We start from the raw sequence: 21,181 nt of genomic DNA, 5'->3' as shown, positions 1-21,181 counted from the left end.
ACCCTCCTCCTCTTCATCCTCCTCCTAAACCACCCTCCTCCTCTTCATCCTCTTCCTAAACCACCCTCCTCCTCTTCATCCTCCTCCTAAACCAACCTCCTCCTCTTCATCCTCCTCTTCACTCTCCTCCTAAACCATCCTCCTCCTCTTCACTCTCCTCCTACACCATCCTCCTCCTCTTCATCCTCCTCCTAAACCACCCTCCTCTTCATCCTCCTCCTAAACCATCCTCCTCTTCTTCATCCTCCTCCTAAACCACCCTCCTCCTCTTCATCCTCCTCCTCTTCATCCTCCTCCTAAACCACCCTCCTCCTCTTCATCCTCCTCCTAAACCACCCTCCTCCTCTTCATCCTCCTCCTAAACCACCCTCCTCTTCTTCATCCTCCCCCTCTTCATCAACTTCCTAAACCACCCTCCTCCTCTTCATCCTCCTCCTAAACCACCCCCCTCCTCTTCACTCTCCTCCTAAACCACCCTCCTCCTCTTCACTATCCTCCTAAACCATCCTCCTTCTCTTCATCCTCCTCCTAAACCACCCTCCTCCTCTTCATCCTCCTCCTAAACCATCCTCCTTCTCTTCATCCTCCTCCTAAACCACCCACCTCCTCTTCATCCTCCTCCTAATCCATCCTCCTCCTCTTCATCCTCCTCCTAAACCACCCTCCTCCTCTTCATCCTCCTCCTAAACCACCCTCCTCATCTTCATTCTCCTCCTAAACCACCCTCCTCCTCTTCATCCTCCTCCTAAACCATCCTCCTCTTCTTCATCCCCCTCCTCTTCATCCTCCTCCTAAACCACCCTCCTCCTCCTCTTCATCCTCCTCCTAAACCACCCTCCTCTTCTTCATCCTCCTCCTCTTCCTCCTCCTCCTAAACCACCCTCATTCTCTACCTCCTCCTCCTAAACCACCCTCATCCCCTTCCTCCTCCTCCTAAACCACCCTCCTCCTAAACCACCCTCCTCTTCTTCATTCTCCTCCTAAACAGCCCTCCTTCGAAACCACCCTCCTCTTCTTCATCCTCCTCCTAAACCACCCTCCTGATCTTCATCCTCCACCGAAACCACCCTCCTCTTCTTCATCCTCCTCCTTAACCACCCTCCTCCTCCTCTTCATCCTCCTCCTAAACCACCCTCCTCTTCTTCATCCTCCTCCTCTTCCTCCTCCTCCTAAACCACCCTCATCCTCTACCTCCTCCTCCTAAACCACCCTCATCCTCTTCCTCCTCCTCCTAACTCCGCCTGTCCCTGATGGACACAACTTATTTTCAGCTAGGATATACTATTGATAGGTCTCTGCTAGAGGATTGTACTAGCCTGGGTACCAGTCAGTTTGTGCTGATATTCCACCCTTTGTACTCTGTGTCAAATGCCAAACATAAACAGTAGTGTCAGAAAGTGGCGTGATGGCACAAACCGACTGGTACCCAGGCCAGGGTTGTACAGCCTAAACAGAAGAAACCAAACCTTATTTTGAATGATATTCACATTGCTCATGGTGGGATAGGAGTTGTTTTTCTCAAAATTATATTATTTATTTCAATAAAATCTGTGAAGTGAAATAAGTTGAAGACTTCAATAAATGACGTTGTAAAAACAGTCTACATTGTTGTCGACATAATTGTGTCGATGGGGCCTATTATGTTTCATCTTGAGTATCTGAACCTCTGAAGAATTTACGATTTGGAAAAAACGGAATTCTGTAAAACATATCAACAAACTAATCAAACAAATGTATTTCCTACTGAGGAGGTCTATTCTCTACAGTATAATGATAGGTATTTAATGTGTATTTCCTACTGAGGAGGTCTATCCTCTACAGTATAATGATAGGTATTTAATGTGTATTTCCTACTGAGGAGGTCTATCCTATACAGTATAATGATAGCTATTCTAATGTGTGTCTTGTGTCACAATGCCATCATCCAATAGCTGAAGACATGGGCGGGACCTAAACCATCCATCCACTCTGCCACTCAGTTGAACCACTCCACAATCAACTGTAAATGCATCCCTCACTCTTCTCTCTCTCTCTCTCTCTCTCTCTCTCTCTCTCTCTCTCTCTCTCTCTCTCTCTCTTCAATGTCTGTCATATTCCGCTTATACGCATCATAATGCCGGCAGCGGGATTTAATTATTGGATAGAAAATACATTGGGACTCTGTTAGAACGGACTGGAGTTATCCTCAACCTCAACCTGTCCGTCAATCTGGGACATTAGAACGGACTGGAGTTATTCCCAACCTCAACCTGTCCGTCAATCTGGGAGATTAGAACGGACTGGAGTTATTCCCAACCTGTCCGTCAATCTGGGAGATTAGAACGGACTGGAATTATTCCCAACCTGTCCGTCAATCTGGGACATTAGAACAGACTGGAGTTATTCCCAACTTGTCCGTCAATCTGGGAGATTAGAACAGACTGGAGTTATTCTCAACCTGTCCGTCAATCTGGGAGATTAGAACAGACTGGAGTTATTCTCAACCTCAACCTGTCCTTCAATCTGGGAGATTAGAACAGACTGGAGTTATCCTCAACCTGTCCGTCAATCTGGGAGATTAGAACAGACTGGAGTTATCCTCAACCTGTCCGTCAATCTGGGAGATTAGAACAGACTGGAGTTATCCTCAACCTGTCCGTCAATCTGGGACATTAGAACAGACTGGAGTTATTCCCAACCTGTCATTCAGACTGGAGTTATTCCCAGCCTGTCCGTCAATCTGAACTGGGACGTTAGGGATTAGAACGATGCGAGGAGACAGTGTTCTTTTCAGCGTTATTGACATGGAAAATAAAATAGTTTTGTGAACACCTCGTGTTGTGATATTGATGTTTGCCGGCAGCGTGCGATGGGGAGGTACGTCTGCTGGTTCTGTTTAGGAGTGTTGGTTGTCAACCTGAGTCCCAGCTGCTCTGCCGTCGTCCTGGATTCCGTCTATTGGAATTCTTCAAATCCCAAGTCGGTACAGTCGATTCTTTTGCAATAAATCCATATTGTTGTGCAAAACCTCACCTGGAAATATACTGGAAATAAATACCTGTTATATTGTCAAAATGTTGGATTTTCATTTACATTATCGACATAGATGAAATATGGTGAAGGGATTGCAGAAATGTTGTCCTACTGTAAAATGTAAATACATATAAATAAGTACTGTTTCTGTGGTCTCAGATTTTTGTTGTTGATAGTAAATTCATTGACGTGTTTATTTATTGATGATTATTAATTAGTAAATAATATGAATGTCATGCCTATTAGACTGATATGCAATAACAAAGAAATTACTAGCGTTGCTATGACACAATAAAGACAACATCCCAGTCATTCTGGTTGTAAAACTCTCATCTCTCTCTCTCTCTCTCTTTCCCTCCCTCTCTCTCTCTCTCTGTCTCTCTCTCTGTCTCTCTCCCTCTCCCTCTCTCTCTCTCTCTGTCTCTCTCTCTCTCTGTCTCTCTCTCCCTCTCTCTCTCTCCTATTCCACAGGTTCTCTCCTGGACGGGGGCTGGTCCTGTTCCCTCAGATAGGGGATAAAATGGACATCGTGTGTCCCCGGGTGAGGCCAGGGGTGGTGGAGGATAAGGAGCCGGAGTACTACCGTGTGTACCTGGTGACCCGGGAACAACTCCACAGCTGCAGCATCAGCCAATCGGACACCCCGTTACTCAACTGTGACAAGCCGGACAGAGACGTGAAGTTCACCTTCAAGTTCCAGGAGTTCAGCCCTAATCTCTGGGGCCTGGAGTTTTTCAAGGGAAGGGAATACTATATCACCTGTGAGTAGACTGCAAAGGTAGAATTGTTGTAAACCCATTCTTTAAAATCAATGGCCATTGAATTAAGTTAAAACAAGGCGACAGTAAAACATGCCATCACCCCCTACGAAGGATGCACCCCCCCCCCCCCCCCCTTTTGGGCTAATCAGTGTTATTTTGTAAATGCTGGATCTCAATGGCAAGACTTGCATCCAGTTTCATCAAAATGTTGGGGCCAGTGGTGTCTGAAATATTGTGTGGGTTATCTAGACATATCCCTGAGTACGTGTGCCAAATGTCATCCCTCTGAGTCAAACAGATCAAGAGATATAAACATGTGCCCGTTATAGCGCCACCCTGTGGTCGATATGAACGTTCGTGCATATATTGAGTATATCCTTGACTGATTTACATGCATTTGTGCCAGGCCACGCCCACATGAAGGTTATTGGTCAATAGTTGTTTTAGGTACTAGTCTGTGAAGTGTTGCGTTGAGAGACCGTTGTCCATTTGATGCCAGGCCACGCCCACATGAAGGTTATTGGTCAATAGTTGTTTTAGGTACTAGTCTGTGAAGTGTTGCGTTGAGAGACCGTTGTCCATTTGATGCCAGGCCACGCCCACATGAAGGTTATTGGTCAATAGTTGTTTTAGGTACTAGTCTGTGAAGTGTTGCGTTGAGAGACCGTTGTCCATTTGATGCCAGGCCACGCCCACATGAAGGTTATTGGTCAATAGTTGTTTTAGGTACTAGTCTGTGTTGCGAGTGTTGCGTTGAGAGACCGTTGTCCATTTGATGCCAGGCCACGCCCACATGAAGGTTATTGGTTGTTTTAGGTACTAGTCTGTGAAGTGTTGCGTTGAGAGACCGTTGTCCATTTGATGCCAGGCCACGCCCACATGAAGGTTATTGGTCAATAGTTGTTTTAGGTGCTAGTCTGTGAAGTGTTGCGTTGAGAGACCGTTGTCCATTTGATGCCAGGCCACGCCCACATGAAGGTTATTGGTTGTTTTAGGTACTAGTCTGTGAAGTGTTGCGTTGAGAGACCGTTGTCCATTTGATGCCAGGCCACGCCCACACGAAGGTTATTGGTCAATAGTTGTTTTAGGTACTAGTCTGTGTTGCGAGTGTTGCGTTGAGAGACCGTTGTCCATTTGATGCCAGGCCACGCCCACATGAAGGTTATTGGTTGTTTTAGGTACTAGTCTGTGAAGTGTTGCGTTGAGAGACCGTTGTCCATTTGATGCCAGGCCACGCCCACATGAAGGTTATTGGTTGTTTTAGGTACTAGTCTGTGAAGTGTTGCGTTGAGAGACCGTTGTCCATTTGATGCCAGGCCACGCCCACATGAAGGTTATTGGTCAATAGTTGTTTTAGGTACTAGTCTGTGAAGTGTTGCGTTGAGAGACCGTTGTCCATTTGATGCCAGGCCACGCCCACACGAAGGTTATTGGTTGTTTTAGGTACTAGTCTGTGAAGTGTTGCGTTGAGAGACCGTTGTCCATTTGATGCCAGGCCACGCCCACACGAAGGTTATTAGTTGTTTTAGGTACTAGTCTGTGTTGCGAGTGTTGCGTTGAGAGACCGTTGTCCATTTGATGCCAGGCCACGCCCACATGAAGGTTATTGGTTGTTTTAGGTACTAGTCTGTGAAGTGTTGCGTTGAGAGACCGTTGTCCATTTGATGCCAGGCCACGCCCACATGAAGGTTATTGGTTGTTTTAGGTACTAGTCTGTGAAGTGTTGCGTTGAGAGACCGTTGTCCATTTGATGCCAGGCCACGCCCACACGAAGGTTATTGGTTGTTTTAGGTACTAGTCTGTGAAGTGTTGCGTTGAGAGACCGTTGTCCCTTTGATGCCAGGCCACGCCCACATGAAGGTTATTGGTTGTTTTAGGTACTAGTCTGTGAAGTGTTGCGTTGAGAGACCGTTGTCCATTTGATGCCAGGCCACGCCCACATGAAGGTTATTGGTTGTTTTAGGTACTAGTCTGTGAAGTGTTGCGTTGAGAGACCGTTGTCCATTTGATGCCAGGCCACGCCCACATGAAGGTTATTGGTTGTTTTAGGTGCTAGTCTGTGAAGTGTTGCGTTGAGAGACCGTTGTCCATTTGATGCCAGGCCACGCCCACATGAAGGTTATTGGTCAATAGTTGTTTTAGGTACTAGTCTGTGAAGTGTTGCGTTGAGAGACCGTTGTCCATTTGATGCCAGGCCACGCCCACATGAAGGTTATTGGTCAATAGTTGTTTTAGGTACTAGTCTGTGAAGTGTTGCGTTGAGAGACCGTTGTCCATTTGATGCCACATATCAAGTTTCGCAGCAGATCATTTGGGGCCAGAAAGGCGTTTTAAAGTATTTTTCACAAAATTCAAAATGGCCAGAAGATCCATAACATTATGGGTCCTTAGGCTGGCCAGAAGATCCATAACATTATGGGTCCTTAGGCTGGCCAGAAGATCCATAACATTATGGGTCCTTAGGCTGGCCAGAAGATCCATAACATTATGGGTCCTTAGGCTGGCCAGAAGATCCATAACATTATGGGTCCTTAGGCTGGCCAGAAGATCCATAACATTATGGGTCCTTAGGCTGGCCAGAAGATCCATAACATTATGGGTCCTTAGGCTGGCCAGAAGATCCATAATATTATGGGTCCTTAGGCTGGCCAGAAGATCCATAACATTATGGGTCCTTAGGCTGGCCAGAAGATCCATAACATTATGGGGTCCTTAGGCTGGCCAGAAGATCCATAACATTATGGGTCCTTAGGCTGGCCAGAAGATCCATAATATTATGGGGTCCTTAGGCTGGCCAGAAGATCCATAACATTATGGGTCCTTAGGCTGGCCAGAAGATCCATAACATTATGGGTCCTTAGGCTGGCCAGAAGATCCATAATATTATGGGGTCCTTAGGCTGGCCAGAAGATCCATAACATTATGGGTCCTTAGGTTGGCCAGAAGATCCATAACATTATGGGTCCTTAGGCTGGCCAGAAGATCCATAACATTATGGGTCCTTAGGCTGGCCAGAAGATCCATAACATTATGGGTCCTTAGGCTGGCCAGAAGATCCATAACATTATGGGGTCCTTAGGCTGGCCAGAAGATCCATAACATTATGGGGTCCTTAGGCTGGCCAGAAGATCCATAACATTATGGGTCCTTAGGCTGTCCAGAAGATCCATAACATTATGGGGTCCTTAGGCTGGCCAGAAGATCCATAACATTATGGGGTCCTTAGGCTGGCCAGAAGATCCATAACATTATGGGTCCTTAGGCTGGCCAGAAGATCCATAACATTATGGGTCCTTAGGCTGGCCAGAAGATCCATAACATTATGGGGTCCTTAGGCTGGCCAGAAGATCCATAACATTATGGGTCCTTAGGCTGTCCAGAAGATCCATAACATTATGGGGTCCTTAGGCTGTCCAGAAGATCCATAACATTATGGGGTCCTTAGGCTGGCCAGAAGATCCATAACATTATGGGGTCCTTAGGCTGGCCAGAAGATCCATAACATTATGGGTCCTTAGGCTGGCCAGAAGATCCATAACATTATGGGTCCTTAGGCTGGCCAGAAGATCCATAACATTATGGGTCCTTAGGCTGGCCAGAAGATCCATAACATTATGGGTCCTTAGGCTGGCCAGAAGATCCATAACATTATGGGTCCTTAGGCTGGCCAGAAGATCCATAACGTTATGGGTCCTTAGGCTGGCCAGAAGATCCATAACATTATGGGGTCCTTAGGCTGGCCAGAAGATCCATAACATTATGGGTCCTTAGGCTGGCCAGAAGATCCATAACATTATGGGTCCTTAGGCTGGCCAGAAGATCCATAACATTATGGGTCCTTAGGCAAATGTATTCCTTGTCAGGAGAGGGACCTATGTACCGAATTTCGTGACTTAAGGTCAAACTGAGTGAGAGGGGTTTCCATTTTCAACCTCTTGGTATATAGTATGGACTGTATAGACAAGTATCCAATCTGTTTAGAGGGCTTTCCATACACAGGTAGGGTGTATAGTATGGACTGTATAGACAAGTATCCAATCTGTCTGTAGGGCTTTCCTCACACAGGTAGGGTATATAGTATAGACTGTATAGACAAGTATCCAATCTGTCTGGAGGGCTTTCCTCACACAGGTAGGGTGTATAGTATGGACTGTATAGACAAGTATCCAATCTGTCTGGAGGGCTTTCCTCACACAGGTAGGGTATATAGTATAGACTGTATTGACAAGTATCCAATCTTTCTGGAGGGCTTTCCTCACACAGGTAGGGTATATAGTATAGACTGTATTGACAAGTATCCAATCTGTCTGTAGGGCTTTCCATACACAGGTAGGGTATATAGTATGTACTGTATAGACAAGTATCCAATCTGTCTGGAGGGCTTTCCTCACACAGGTAGGGTATATAGTATAGACTGTATAGACAAGTTGTTGTGTATGTATTCACCCCATTTGCTATGAAGCCCCTAAATAAGATCTGGTGCAACCAATTACCTTCAGAAGTCACATAATTATTTAAATAAAGTCCACCTGTGTGCAATCTAAGTGTCACATGATCTCAGTATATATACCTGTTCTGAAAGGCCCAAGAGTCTGCATCACCACTAAGCAAAGGGTAACATGAAGACCAAGGAGCTCTCCAAACAGGTCAGGGACAAAGTTGTGGAGAAATACAGATCAGGGTTGGGATATAAAAAAATATCTGAAACTTTGAACATCCCACTGAGCACCATTAAATCCATTATTAAAAAATGGAAAGAATATGGCACCACAACAAACCTGCCAAGAGAGGGCCGCCCACCAAAACTCATGGACCAGGCAAGGAGGGCATTAATCAGAGGCAACAAAGAGACCAAAGATAACTCTGAAGGAGCAGCAAAACCCCACAGTGGAGATTGGAGTATCTGTCCATAGGACCACTTTAAACCTTACACTCCACAGAGCTGGGCTTTACGGAAGAGTGGACAGAAAAAAGCCATTGCTTAAATAAAAAATAAGCAAACACGTTTGGTGTTCGCCAAAAGGCATGTGGGAGACTCCCCAAACATATGGAAGAAGGTACTCTGGTCAGATGAGACTAAAATTGAGCTTTTTGGCCATCAAGGAAAACGCTATGTCTGGCGCAAACCCAACACCTCTCATCACCCCGAGAACAGCATCCCCACAGTGAAGCATGGTGGTGGCAGCATCATGCTGTGGGGATGTTTTTCATCGGCAGGGAAACTGGTCAGAATTGAAGGAATGATGGATGGCGCTAAATACAGGGAAATTCTTGAGGGAAACCTGTTTCAGTCTTCCAGAGATTTGAGACTGGGATGGAGGTTCACCTTCCAGCAGAACAATGACCCTAAGCATACTGCTAAAGCAACACTCGAGTGGTTTATGGGGAAATATTTAAATGTCTTGGAATGGCCTAGTCAAAGCCCAGACCTCAATCCAATTGAGAATCTGTGGTATGACTTAAAGATTGCTGTACACCAGAAAAACCCATCCAACTTGGTGAAGCTGGAGCAGTTTTGCCTTGAAGAATGGGCAAAAATCCCAGTGGCTAGATGTACCAAGCTTATAGAGACATACCCCAAGAGATTTGCAGCTGTAATTGCTGCAAAAGGTGGATCTACAAGGTATTGACTTTGTGGGGGGTGAATAGTTATGCACATTCAAGTTTTCTGTTTTTTTTGTCTAATATCTTGTTTGTTTCACAATAAAAAATATTTTGCATCTTCAAAGTGGTAGGCATGTTGTGAAATCATATGATACAACCCACCCCCCCCCCCCCCCCCCCCCCAAAATGTATTTTAATTCCAAGTTGTAAGGCAACAAAACAGGCGAAAATGCCAAGGGGGGTGAATACTTTCGCAAGCCACTGTAAACAGTATAGACTGTATAGACAAGTATTCATGTTTGTTCAGAGGAAACGGCCATCTTCCCTGGTCGTCTCCTATCCTGTCATCTAGTTCAGCATTGGTTGTGTTATCATGGACATGTTGGTCACCCAGGCAGCGTCTCTGTGCGTCTTCAAGCCCAGTGTAGCATGAGAGAAATGCTGTATCCCAGATGGAACCCTATTCCCTATATAGTGCACTACTTTAGACCAGGGCCCTATGGAACCCTATTCCCTATATATAGGGAACAGGGAGCCATTTGGGAAGTATCCAGAGAGCCAGTCTCACCATGTACTGTAACTTTACCCCTCGTCTCCTCCTCATCCTCCTCCTCTTCTCCCCTTGTCTCCTCCCCTACCTCCCAGGGCTCTGAGGCTCTCTGACAGTGCTACTCCTCCTCCTCCTCCTCTTCTCCCCTACCTCCCAGGGCTCTGAGGCTCTCTGACAGTGCTACTCCTCCATGGACGGCAGACACAGTGATTCTAAGAGCTTACATGCCCCAAATCACACAATGCTTTTAACAGCATGAGACAGATATGACGTGAGCTCTCATGGCAACCTAGCTAGAAGCATGAGAAGCTGTCATCTGAACCAAATGGTCCTAATGGGGTGTGTGTGTGTGTGTGTGTGTGTGTGTGTGTGTGTGTGTGTGTGTGTGTGTGTGTGTGTGTGTGTGTCTGTGTCTGTGTCTCTGTCTCTGTCTCTGTCTCTGTCTCTGTCTCTGTCTCTGTCTCTGTCTCTGTCTCTGTCTCTGTGTCTGTGTCTGTGTCTGTCTGTCTGTCTGTCTGTCTGTCTGTCTGTCTGTCTGTCTGTCTGTCTGTGTGTCTGTGTGTGTGTGTGTGTGTTCGAGAGAGAGCAAGAATGTGCGTGAGTAACGTATCGTGAACCTACCGGTTCCAAGTTTGAAAAACATGTACTTTATTTTTCCTGATAGAAATAACACCATTCACCATGCACTGTCATTACCTACTGATGAGATCTATTGATAAGAGCTAGGTAAAATCAGACACCATTCACCATGCACTGTCATTTACAACTTGATTAGAGCTATGTAAATTAGTCATCTGTTTGGAGAAGGGGATTGTAAATACACATCTCAATTGTTTTAGATGGACCAGGCTCCCTCCCTCCCTCCCTCCCTCTCCCTTCCTAGTGGCAGGGTAGCCTAGTGGTCAGAGCGTTGGACTAGTAACCGGAAGGCTGACAAGGTACAAATCTGTCGTTCTGCCCCTGAACAAGGCAGTTAACCCACTGTTCCTAGGGCCGTCATTGGAAATAAGAATTTGTTCTTAACTGACTTGCCTGGTTAAATAAAGGGCAAATAAAAGATGGTCTTTCTTTATCATCCCTGGAGCCGAATGTGAAACCAGTTATGTGGAAGCAAACTGAAAATCATATCAACATGACATGTATGGCGACCCCCTTTTTCCACAGTGAAAATAGGCTCATTTTCATTTTGTGTGCGCTTTATCATTTACGTGGATGACATTTGGGCACTCAAACTATAGTCTTCTGTAGGGCTGAACCTGCCGAGTTGATGTGTGCGCTTTATCATTTACGTGGATGACATTTGGGCAGTCAAACTATAGTCTTCTGTAGGGCTGAATCTGCCGAGTTGATGTGTGCGCTTTATCATTTACGTGGATGACATTTGGGCACTCAAACTATAGTCTTCTGTAGGGCTGAACCTGCCGAGTTGATGTGTGCGCTTTATCATTTACGTGGATGACATTTGGGCAGTCAAACTATAGTCTTCTGTAGGGCTGAATCTGCCGAGTTGATGTGTGCGCTTTATCATTTACGTGGATGACATTTGGGCAGTCAAACTATAGTCTTCTGTAGGGCTGAACCTGCCGAGTCGATGTGCGCGCTTTATCATTTACGTGGATGACATTTGGGCAGTCAAACTATAGTCTTCTGTAGGGCTGAACCTGCCGAGTTGATTGATGTGTGCGCTTTATCATTTACGTGGATGACATTTGGGCAGTCAAACTATAGTCTTCTGTAGGGCTGAACCTGCCGAGTCGATGTGCGCGCTTCGGTACGTTTTAATTATATGCCCGGGCTTTTTCTCCGTTTTATTTTCCTCCGTTTGTATCGGGTTAAATATGATCTACTATCGGGAGCCACCGTCAGTAAAAACACACATACATTTATTGTTTGGCATCATTCCCATTCCGTGTAACTTTATTTCATCTGTCACGTCTGTGTAGTTGTTCCCGAGGTTCGCTAGCATTAGTGGGATCATATCAGGCTAACGTTGCGCAAATAATGTACGACATGTAGCCTATTTTAATCCTGATGAAACTCAGACAACTCTTAGCAGGTTAGACCTGGAGCCTGTTGCTCGGTTCACGACGCCTGGACCGTTGTTATACAGTTCCCATGATTGGTGATAATTCGGGGAGATGTATAGGATTATTGTTCAACCCCCTATTCTATAAATGTTTCCACCTTCCGATATGTCATGGATTGAACGTGGACACGACAACTTTCAGGGTGAATCAACCCGCTCTATTTTTTTATTCATCAATATATTTAGTGCATAAAGGCTCTCCAAACCATTTTAATGATTCATACATACTTTCCTAACCCTACAATTCCGTGGTGTAAAGTAGTTAGGGTAAATACTTTAAATACTTTAAAGTACTACTACTACTACTACTACTAGTAGTAGTAGTAGTAGTAGTAGTAGTAGTAGTAGTTTTTCTGGGTATCTGTACTTTACTATTTATATTTTTGACAACTTTTACTTTTACTCTACTACATTCCTAAAGAAAATAATGTACTTTTTACTCCTTACATTTTCCCTGACACTAAAAAGTACTAGTTCCATTTTGAATGCTGAGCAGGAAAGGAAAGTGGTCCAATTCACGCACTTATCAAGAGAACATCCCTGGTCATCCCTACAGCCTCTGATCTGGAGGACTCAGTAAACAGAGAACATCCCTGGTCATCCCTACAGCCTCTGATCTGGAGGACTCACTGAACAGAGAACATCCCTGGTCATCCCTACTGCCTCTGATCTGGAGGACTCACTAAACAGAGAACATCCCTGGTCATCCCTACTGCCTCTGATCTGGAGGACTTACTAAACAGAGAACATCCCTGGTCATCCCTACTGTCTCTGATCTGGAGGACTCACTAGACAGAGAACATCCCTGGTCATCCTTACTGCCTCTGATCTGGAGGACTCACTAAACAGAGAACATCCCTGGTCATCCCTACTGCCTCTGATCTGGAGGACTCACTAAACAGAGAACATCCCTGGTCATCCCTACTGCCTCTGATCTGGAGGACTCACTAGACAGAGAACATCCCTGGTCATCCCTACTGTCTCTGATCTGGAGGACTCACTAGACAGAGAACATCCCTGGTCATCCCTACTGTCTCTGATCTGGAGGACTCACTAGACAGAGAACATCCCTGGTCATCCCTACTGTCTCTGATCTGGAGGACTCACTAGACAGAGAACATCCCTGGTCATCCCTACTGTCTCTGATCTGGAGGACTCACTGAACAGAGAACATCCCTGGTCATCCCTACTGTCTCTGATCTGGAGGACTCACTAGACAGAGAACATCCCTGGTCATCCCTACTGTCTCTGATCTGGAGGACTCACTAGACAGAGAACATCCCTGGTCATCCCTACTGTCTCTGATCTGGAGGACTCACTAGACAGAGAACATCCCTGGTCATCCCTACTGTCTCTGATCTGGAGGACTCACTGAACAGAGAACATCCCTGGTCATCCCTACTGTCTCTGATCTGGAGGACTCACTAGACAGAGAACATCCCTGGTCATCCCTACTGTCTCTGATCTGGAGGACTCACTAGACAGAGAACATCCCTGGTCATCCCTACTGTCTCTGATCTGGAGGACTCACTAGACAGAGAACATCCCTGGTCATCCCTACTGTCTCTGATCTGGAGGACTCACTAGACAGAGAACATCCCTGGTCATCCCTACTGTCTCTGATCTGGAGGACTCACTAGACAGAGAACATCCCTGGTCATCCCTACTGTCTCTGATCTGGAGGACTCACTAGACAGAGAACATCCCTGGTCATCCCTACTGTCTCTGATCTGGAGGACTCACTAGACAGAGAACATCCCTGGTCATCCCTACTGTCTCTGATCTGGAGGACTCACTAGACAGAGAACATCCCTGGTCATCCCTACTGTCTCTGATCTGGAGGACTCACTGAACAGAGAACATCCCTGGTCATCCCTACTGTCTCTGATCTGGAGGACTCACTAGACAGAGAACATCCCTGGTCATCCCTACTGTCTCTGATCTGGAGGACTCACTAGACAGAGAACATCCCTGGTCATCCCTACTGTCTCTGATCTGGAGGACTCACTAGACAGAGAACATCCCTGGTCATCCCTACTGTCTCTGATCTGGAGGACTCACTGAACAGAGAACATCCCTGGTCATCCCTACTGTCTCTGATCTGGAGGACTCACTAGACAGAGAACATCCCTGGTCATCCCTACTGTCTCTGATCTGGAGGACTCACTGAACAGAGAACATCCCTGGTCATCCCTACTGTCTCTGATCTGGAGGACTCACTAGACAGAGAACATCCCTGGTCATCCCTACTGTCTCTGATCTGGAGGACTCACTAGACAGAGAACATCCCTGGTCATCCCTACTGTCTCTGATCTGGAGGACTCACTAGACAGAGAACATCCCTGGTCATCCCTACTGTCTCTGATCTGGAGGACTCACTAGACAGAGAACATCCCTGGTCATCCCTACTGTCTCTGATCTGGAGGACTCACTAGACAGAGAACATCCCTGGTCATCCCTACTGTCTCTGATCTGGAGGACTCACTAGACAGAGAACATCCCTGGTCATCCCTACTGTCTCTGATCTGGAGGACTCACTAGACAGAGAACATCCCTGGTCATCCCTACTGTCTCTGATCTGGAGGACTCACTAGACAGAGAACATCCCTGGTCATCCCTACTGTCTCTGATCTGGAGGACTCACTGAACAGAGAACATCCCTGGTCATCCCTACTGTCTCTGATCTGGAGGACTCACTAGACAGAGAACATCCCTGGTCATCCCTACTGTCTCTGATCTGGAGGACTCACTAGACAGAGAACATCCCTGGTCATCCCTACTGTCTCTGATCTGGAGGACTCACTAGACAGAGAACATCCCTGGTCATCCCTACTGTCTCTGATCTGGAGGACTCACTGAACAGAGAACATCCCTGGTCATCCCTACTGTCTCTGATCTGGAGGACTCACTAGACAGAGAACATCCCTGGTCATCCCTACTGTCTCTGATCTGGAGGACTCACTAGACAGAGAACATCCCTGGTCATCCCTACTGTCTCTGATCTGGAGGACTCACTAGACAGAGAACATCCCTGGTCATCCCTACTGTCTCTGATCTGGAGGACTCACTAGACAGAGAACATCCCTGGTCATCCCTACTGTCTCTGATCTGGAGGACTCACTAGACAGAGAACATCCCTGGTCATCCCTACTGTCTCTGATCTGGAGGACTCACTAGACAGAGAACATCCCTGGTCATCCCTACTGTCTCTGATCTGGAGGACTCACTAGACAGAGAACATCCCTGGTCATCCCTACTGTCTCTGATCTGGAGGACTCACTAGACAGAGAACATCCCTGGTCATCCCTACTGTCTCTGATCTGGAGGACTCACTGAACAGAGAACATCCCTGGTCATCCCTACTGTCTCTGATCTGGAGGACTCACTAGACAGAGAACATCCCTGGTCATCCCTACTGTCTCTGATCTGGAGGACTCACTAGACAGAGAACATCCCTGGTCATCCCTACTGTCTCTGATCTGGAGGACTCACTAGACAGAGAACATCCCTGGTCATCCCTACTGTCTCTGATCTGGAGGACTCACTAGACAGAGAACATCCCTGGTCATCCCTACTGTCTCTGATCTGGAGGACTCACTAGACAGAGAACATCCCTGGTCATCCCTACTGTCTCTGATCTGGAGGACTCACTAGACAGAGAACATCCCTGGTCATCCCTACTGTCTCTGATCTGGCTAAAATGCGCCCAAATAATCAACAAAATCAGAGTATTTTTAAATCTACCAGTTGGTGCTGAAACGGAGACGAATGTGCATATATTTAGATGGATTTCTCTCATTATCTCACCTCATTTGCACTCACTGTATATAGACTTATTTTTCTACTGTATTATTGACTGTATGTTTGTTTATTCCATGTGTAACTCTGTGTTGTTGTTTGTGTGTTTGTTTATTCCATGTGTAACTCTGTGTTGTTGTATGTGTCGAACTGCTATGCTTTATCTTGGCCAGGTCGCAGTTGCAAATGAGAACTTGTTCCCAACTAGCCTACCTGGTTAAATAAAGGTGAAATATATATATATATTTTTTTAAATGGATCCCTATATTCTGAACCCGTTCTATTTGTATTTAACCTTTATTGTAACTAGGCCGCCCCTATTGAGTCTGTGGACAAAATAAAAATTAAAAGGTATACCATATTTAAAGGGATGGCTTAAGATAAACGTCCTGAAAAACCCCATTGATTGAAAACTCCAAGAGAAAAACTGTTGGGCTCGTGGGAAGGTTTTCAGCGGTTGAATTAAATGTATTCCGAGTGCGCGAGGTAGCCACACCCGCAGAGAGCGTTAACACAACTGAATAATGTCTTGATCACACCTACAGCATTTTTCGCGCAAAATGGTATGCGGCAAAGTTCAACATTCACCTTCTGCTACTATTTCTGTCAAGACATCACTGCATACAATTTGACACGTACATTCGATCAATCCAGATTTATGCACCACACAGAACGCACCGCAACTGGCTCTGCAACGCAACCCTGCAAAAAGGCTAACGCAGCGTTCCATTGGAAAGTAATGTACTTCTGGTGTCCCAAAACGCAAAAAAACACTGTTGGTGTGATCAAGGTGTTAAGGCAAGTCTGAATAGCAAATCCTGACAAGTGCTTAGGAAAGGATTGTGTAGGAAGTCTGGATATGTTTACTATTTATCTATTCAATGTTGTCCCTCCCTCCCTCCCTCCCTCTCTCTCTCTCCCTCTCTCTCTTTCCCTCTCCCTCTCTCTCTTTCCCTCTCTCTCTCTCTTTGCCTCTCTCTCTCTCTCCCTCCCTCTCTCTCTTTCCCTCTCCCTCTCTCTCTTTCCCTCTCTCTCTCTCTTTGCCTCTCTCTCTCTCTCTCTCTCTCTCTCTTTCCCTCTCCCTCTCTCTCTTTCCCTCTTTCCCTCTCCCTCTTTCTCTTTCCCTCTCTCTCTCTCTTTGCCTCTCTCTCTCTCTTTGCCTCTCTCTCTCTCTTTGCCTCTCTCTCTCTTTCCCTCTCTCTCTCTCTCTTTCCCTCCCTCCCTCCCTCCCTCCCTCCCTCCCTCCCTCCCTCCCTCCCTCCCTCTCAGCGACCTCCACCAGCTCTCTACAGGGCCTGGACAACACTGATGGAGGAGTGTGTAGAGCCACATCCATGAAGCTGGTACTGAGAGTAGGACAGAGTAAGTCATGTGTGTGTATTGTGTTGTGTGTGTGTCTCTGTGTTGTGTGTATTGTGTTGTGTGTGTCTCTGTGTATTGTGTTGTGTGTGTCTCTGTGTATATTGTGTTGTGTGTGTGTCGCTGTGTCTCTGTCTGTGTGTGTGTCTCTGTCTGTGTGTGTGTGTGTCTCTGTGTGTGTATTGTGTTGTCTGTGTGTCTCTGTCTGTGTGTGTGCATTGTGTTGTGTGTGTGTCTCTGTGTGTATATTGTGTTGTGTGTGTGTGTCTCTGTGTCTCTGTCTCTGTGTGTGTCTCTGTCTGTGTGTGTGTAGGGAAGAAAGACATTGATAGAATGAGAGTTTATATGAATACTTGAGAGAGTGAAGCTAAAGAGAATGAGAGAGTGTTTTCTGTTTATCACCTGTGTCTGATACATAATGATACTGGTAGAGAGAATGAGAGAGTGTTTCCTGTTTATCACCTGTGTCTGATACATAATGATACTGGTAGAGAGAATGAGAGAGTGTTTCTGAAGGGTTTGCTGTTTATCACCTGTGTCTGATACATAATGATACTGGTAGAGAGAATGAGAGAGTGTTTCCTGTTTATCACCTGTGTCTGATACATAATGATACTGGTAGAGAGAATGAGAGAGTGTTTCCTGTTTATCACCTGTGTCTGATACATAATGATACTGGTAGAGAGAATGAGAGACTGTTTCCTGTTTATCACCTGTGTCTGATACATAATGATACTGGTAGAGAGAATGAGAGACTGTTTCCTGTTTATCACCTGTGTCTGATACATAATGATACTGGTAGAGAGAATGAGAGACTGTTTCCTGTTTATCACCTGTGTCTGATACATAATGATACTGGTAGAGAGAATGAGAGAGTGTTTCCTGTTTATCACCTGTGTCTGATACATAATGATACTGGTAGAGAGAATGAGAGACTGTTTCCTGTTTATCACCTGTGTCTGATACATAATGATACTGGTAGAGAGAATGAGAGAGTGTTTCCTGTTTATCACCTGTGTCTGATATATAATGATACTGGTAGAGAGAATGAGAGACTGTTTCCTGTTTATCACCTGTGTCTGATACATAATGATACTGGTAGAGAGAATGAGAGACTGTTTCCTGTTTATCACCTGTGTCTGATACATAATGATACTGGTAGAGAGAATGAGAGAGTGTTTCCTGTTTATCAAATGTGTCTGATACATAATGATACTGGTAGAGAGAATGAGAGAGTGTTTCCTGTTTATCACCTGTGTCTGATACATAATGATACTGGTAGAGAGAATGAGAGAGTGTTTCTGAAGGGTTTGCTGTTTATCACCTGTGTCTGATACATAATGATACTGGTAGAGAGAATGAGAGAGTGTTTCCTGTTTATCACCTGTGTCTGATACATAATGATACTGGTAGAGAGAATGAGAGAGTGTTTCCTGTTTATCACCTGTGTCTGATACATAATGATACTGGTAGAGAGAATGAGAGACTGTTTCCTGTTTATCACCTGTGTCTGATACATAATGATACTGGTAGAGAGAATGAGAGACTGTTTCCTGTTTATCACCTGTGTCTGATACATAATGATACTGGTAGAGAGAATGAGAGAGTGTTTCCTGTTTATCACCTGTGTCTGATACATAATGATACTGGTAGAGAGAATGAGAGACTGTTTCCTGTTTATCACCTGTGTCTGATACATAATGATACTGGTAGAGAGAATGAGAGACTGTTTCCTGTTTATCACCTGTGTCTGATACATAATGATACTGGTAGAGAGAATGAGAGACTGTTTCCTGTTTATCACCTGTGTCTGATACATAATGATACTGGTAGAGAGAATGAGAGAGTGTTTCCTGTTTATCACCTGTGTCTGATACATAATGATACTGGTAGAGAGAATGAGAGAGTGTTTCCTGTTTATCACCTGTGTCTGATACATAATGATACTGGTAGAGAGAATGAGAGAGTGTTTCCTGTTTATCACCTGTGTCTGATACATAATGATACTGGTAGAGAGAATGAGAGAGTGTTTCCTGTTTATCAAATGTGTCTGATACATAATGATACTGGTAGAGAGAATGAGAGAGTGTTTCCTGTTTATCACCTGTGTCTGATACATAATGATACTGGTAGAGAGAATGAGAGAGTGTTTCCTGTTTATCACCTGTGTCTGATACATAATGATACTGGTAGAGAGAATGAGAGAGTGTTTCCTGTTTATCACCTGTGTCTGATACATAATGATACTGGTAGAGAGAATGAGAGACTGTTTCTGACAGGTTTTCTGTTTATCACCTGTGTCTGATACATAATGATACTGGTAGAGAGAATGAGAGAGTGTTTCCTGTTTATCACCTGTGTCTGATACATAATGATACTGGTAGAGAGAATGAGAGAGTGTTTCCTGTTTATCACCTGTGTCTGATACATAATGATACTGGTAGAGAGAATGAGAGAGTGTTTCCTGTTTATCACCTGTGTCTGATACATAATGATACTGGTAGAGAGAATGAGAGAGTGTTTCCTGTTTATCAAATGTGTCTGATACATAATGATACTGGTAGAGAGAATGAGAGAGTGTTTCCTGTTTATCACCTGTGTCTGATACATAATGATACTGGTAGAGAGAATGAGAGAGTGTTTCCTGTTTATCACCTGTGTCTGATACATAATGATACTGGTAGAGAGAATGAGAGAGTGTTTCCTGTTTATCACCTGTGTCTGATACATAATGATACTGGTAGAGAGAATGAGAGACTGTTTCTGACAGGTTTTCTGTTTATCACCTGTGTCTGATACATAATGATACTGGTAGAGAGAATGAGAGAGTGTTTTCTGTTTATCACCTGTGTCTGATACATAATGATACTGGTAGAGAGAATGAGAGAGTGTTTCTGAAGGGTTTGCTGTTTATCACCTGTGTCTGATACATAATGATACTGGTAGAGAGAATGAGAGAGTGTTTTCTGTTTATCACCTGTGTCTGATACATAATGATACTGGTAGAGAGAATGAGAGAGTGTTTCCTGTTTATCACCTGTGTCTGATACATAATGATACTGGTAGAGAGAATGAGAGAGTGTTTCCTGTTTATCACCTGTGTCTGATACATAATGATACTGGTAGAGAGAATGAGAGAGTGTTTCCTGTTTATCACCTGTGTCTGATACATAATGATACTGGTAGAGAGAATGAGAGAGTGTTTCCTGTTTATCACCTGTGTCTGATACATAATGATACTGGTAGAGAGAATGAGAGAGTGTTTCCTGTTTATCACCTGTGTCTGATACATAATGATACTGGTAGAGAGAATGAGAGAGTGTTTCCTGTTTATCACCTGTGTCTGATACATAATGATACTGGTAGAGAGAATGAGAGAGTGTTTCCTGTTTATCAAATGTGTCTGATACATAATGATACTGGTAGAGAGAATGAGAGAGTGTTTCCTGTTTATCAGCTGTGTCTGATACATAATGATACTGGTAGAGAGAATGAGAGAGTGTTTCCTGTTTATCACCTGTGTCTGATACATAATGATACTGGTAGAGAGAATGAGAGAGTGTTTCCTGTTTATCACCTGTGTCTGATACATAATGATACTGGTAGAGAGAATGAGAGACTGTTTCTGACAGGTTTTCTGTTTATCACCTGTGTCTGATACATAATGATACTGGTAGAGAGAATGAGAGAGTGTTTTCTGTTTATCACCTGTGTCTGATACATAATGATACTGGTAGAGAGAATGAGAGAGTGTTTCTGAAGGGTTTGCTGTTTATCACCTGTGTCTGATACATAATGATACTGGTAGAGAGAATGAGAGAGTGTTTTCTGTTTATCACCTGTGTCTGATACATAATGATACTGGTAGAGAGAATGAGAGAGTGTTTCCTGTTTATCACCTGTGTCTGATACATAATGATACTGGTAGAGAGAATGAGAGAGTGTTTCCTGTTTATCACCTGTGTCTGATACATAATGATACTGGTAGAGAGAATGAGAGAGTGTTTCCTG

At 44.8% G+C, this 21,181-nt stretch overlaps 2 protein-coding genes across 2 annotated transcripts in view; both read left to right on the top strand.

Annotated features, from left to right (window-relative positions):
- The window catches only part of LOC139372956 (general transcription factor II-I repeat domain-containing protein 2-like), a 979,173-nt gene that overhangs the window by 404,321 nt on the left and 553,671 nt on the right, over positions 1-21,181 (top strand). The window lies entirely within an intron of this gene.
- Positions 2,849-21,181, top strand: part of LOC139372429 (ephrin-B2a-like) — a 30,322-nt gene continuing 11,989 nt past the window's right edge. Inside the window, exons 1-3 of the mRNA XM_071112142.1 lie at positions 2,849-2,958; positions 3,484-3,773; positions 17,081-17,173. Of these exons, the coding sequence (XP_070968243.1) occupies positions 2,849-2,958; positions 3,484-3,773; positions 17,081-17,173 (493 nt within the window). The remainder of the gene's footprint in view (positions 2,959-3,483; positions 3,774-17,080; positions 17,174-21,181) is intronic.

Source organism: Oncorhynchus clarkii, chromosome 18 (genome assembly GCF_045791955.1).
Source record: "Oncorhynchus clarkii lewisi isolate Uvic-CL-2024 chromosome 18, UVic_Ocla_1.0, whole genome shotgun sequence".
Classification (NCBI taxonomy): Eukaryota; Metazoa; Chordata; class Actinopteri; order Salmoniformes; family Salmonidae; genus Oncorhynchus; species Oncorhynchus clarkii.
Note: the sequence above shows the minus strand (reverse complement) of the source record. Positions and strands in the feature narration are given on the sequence as shown.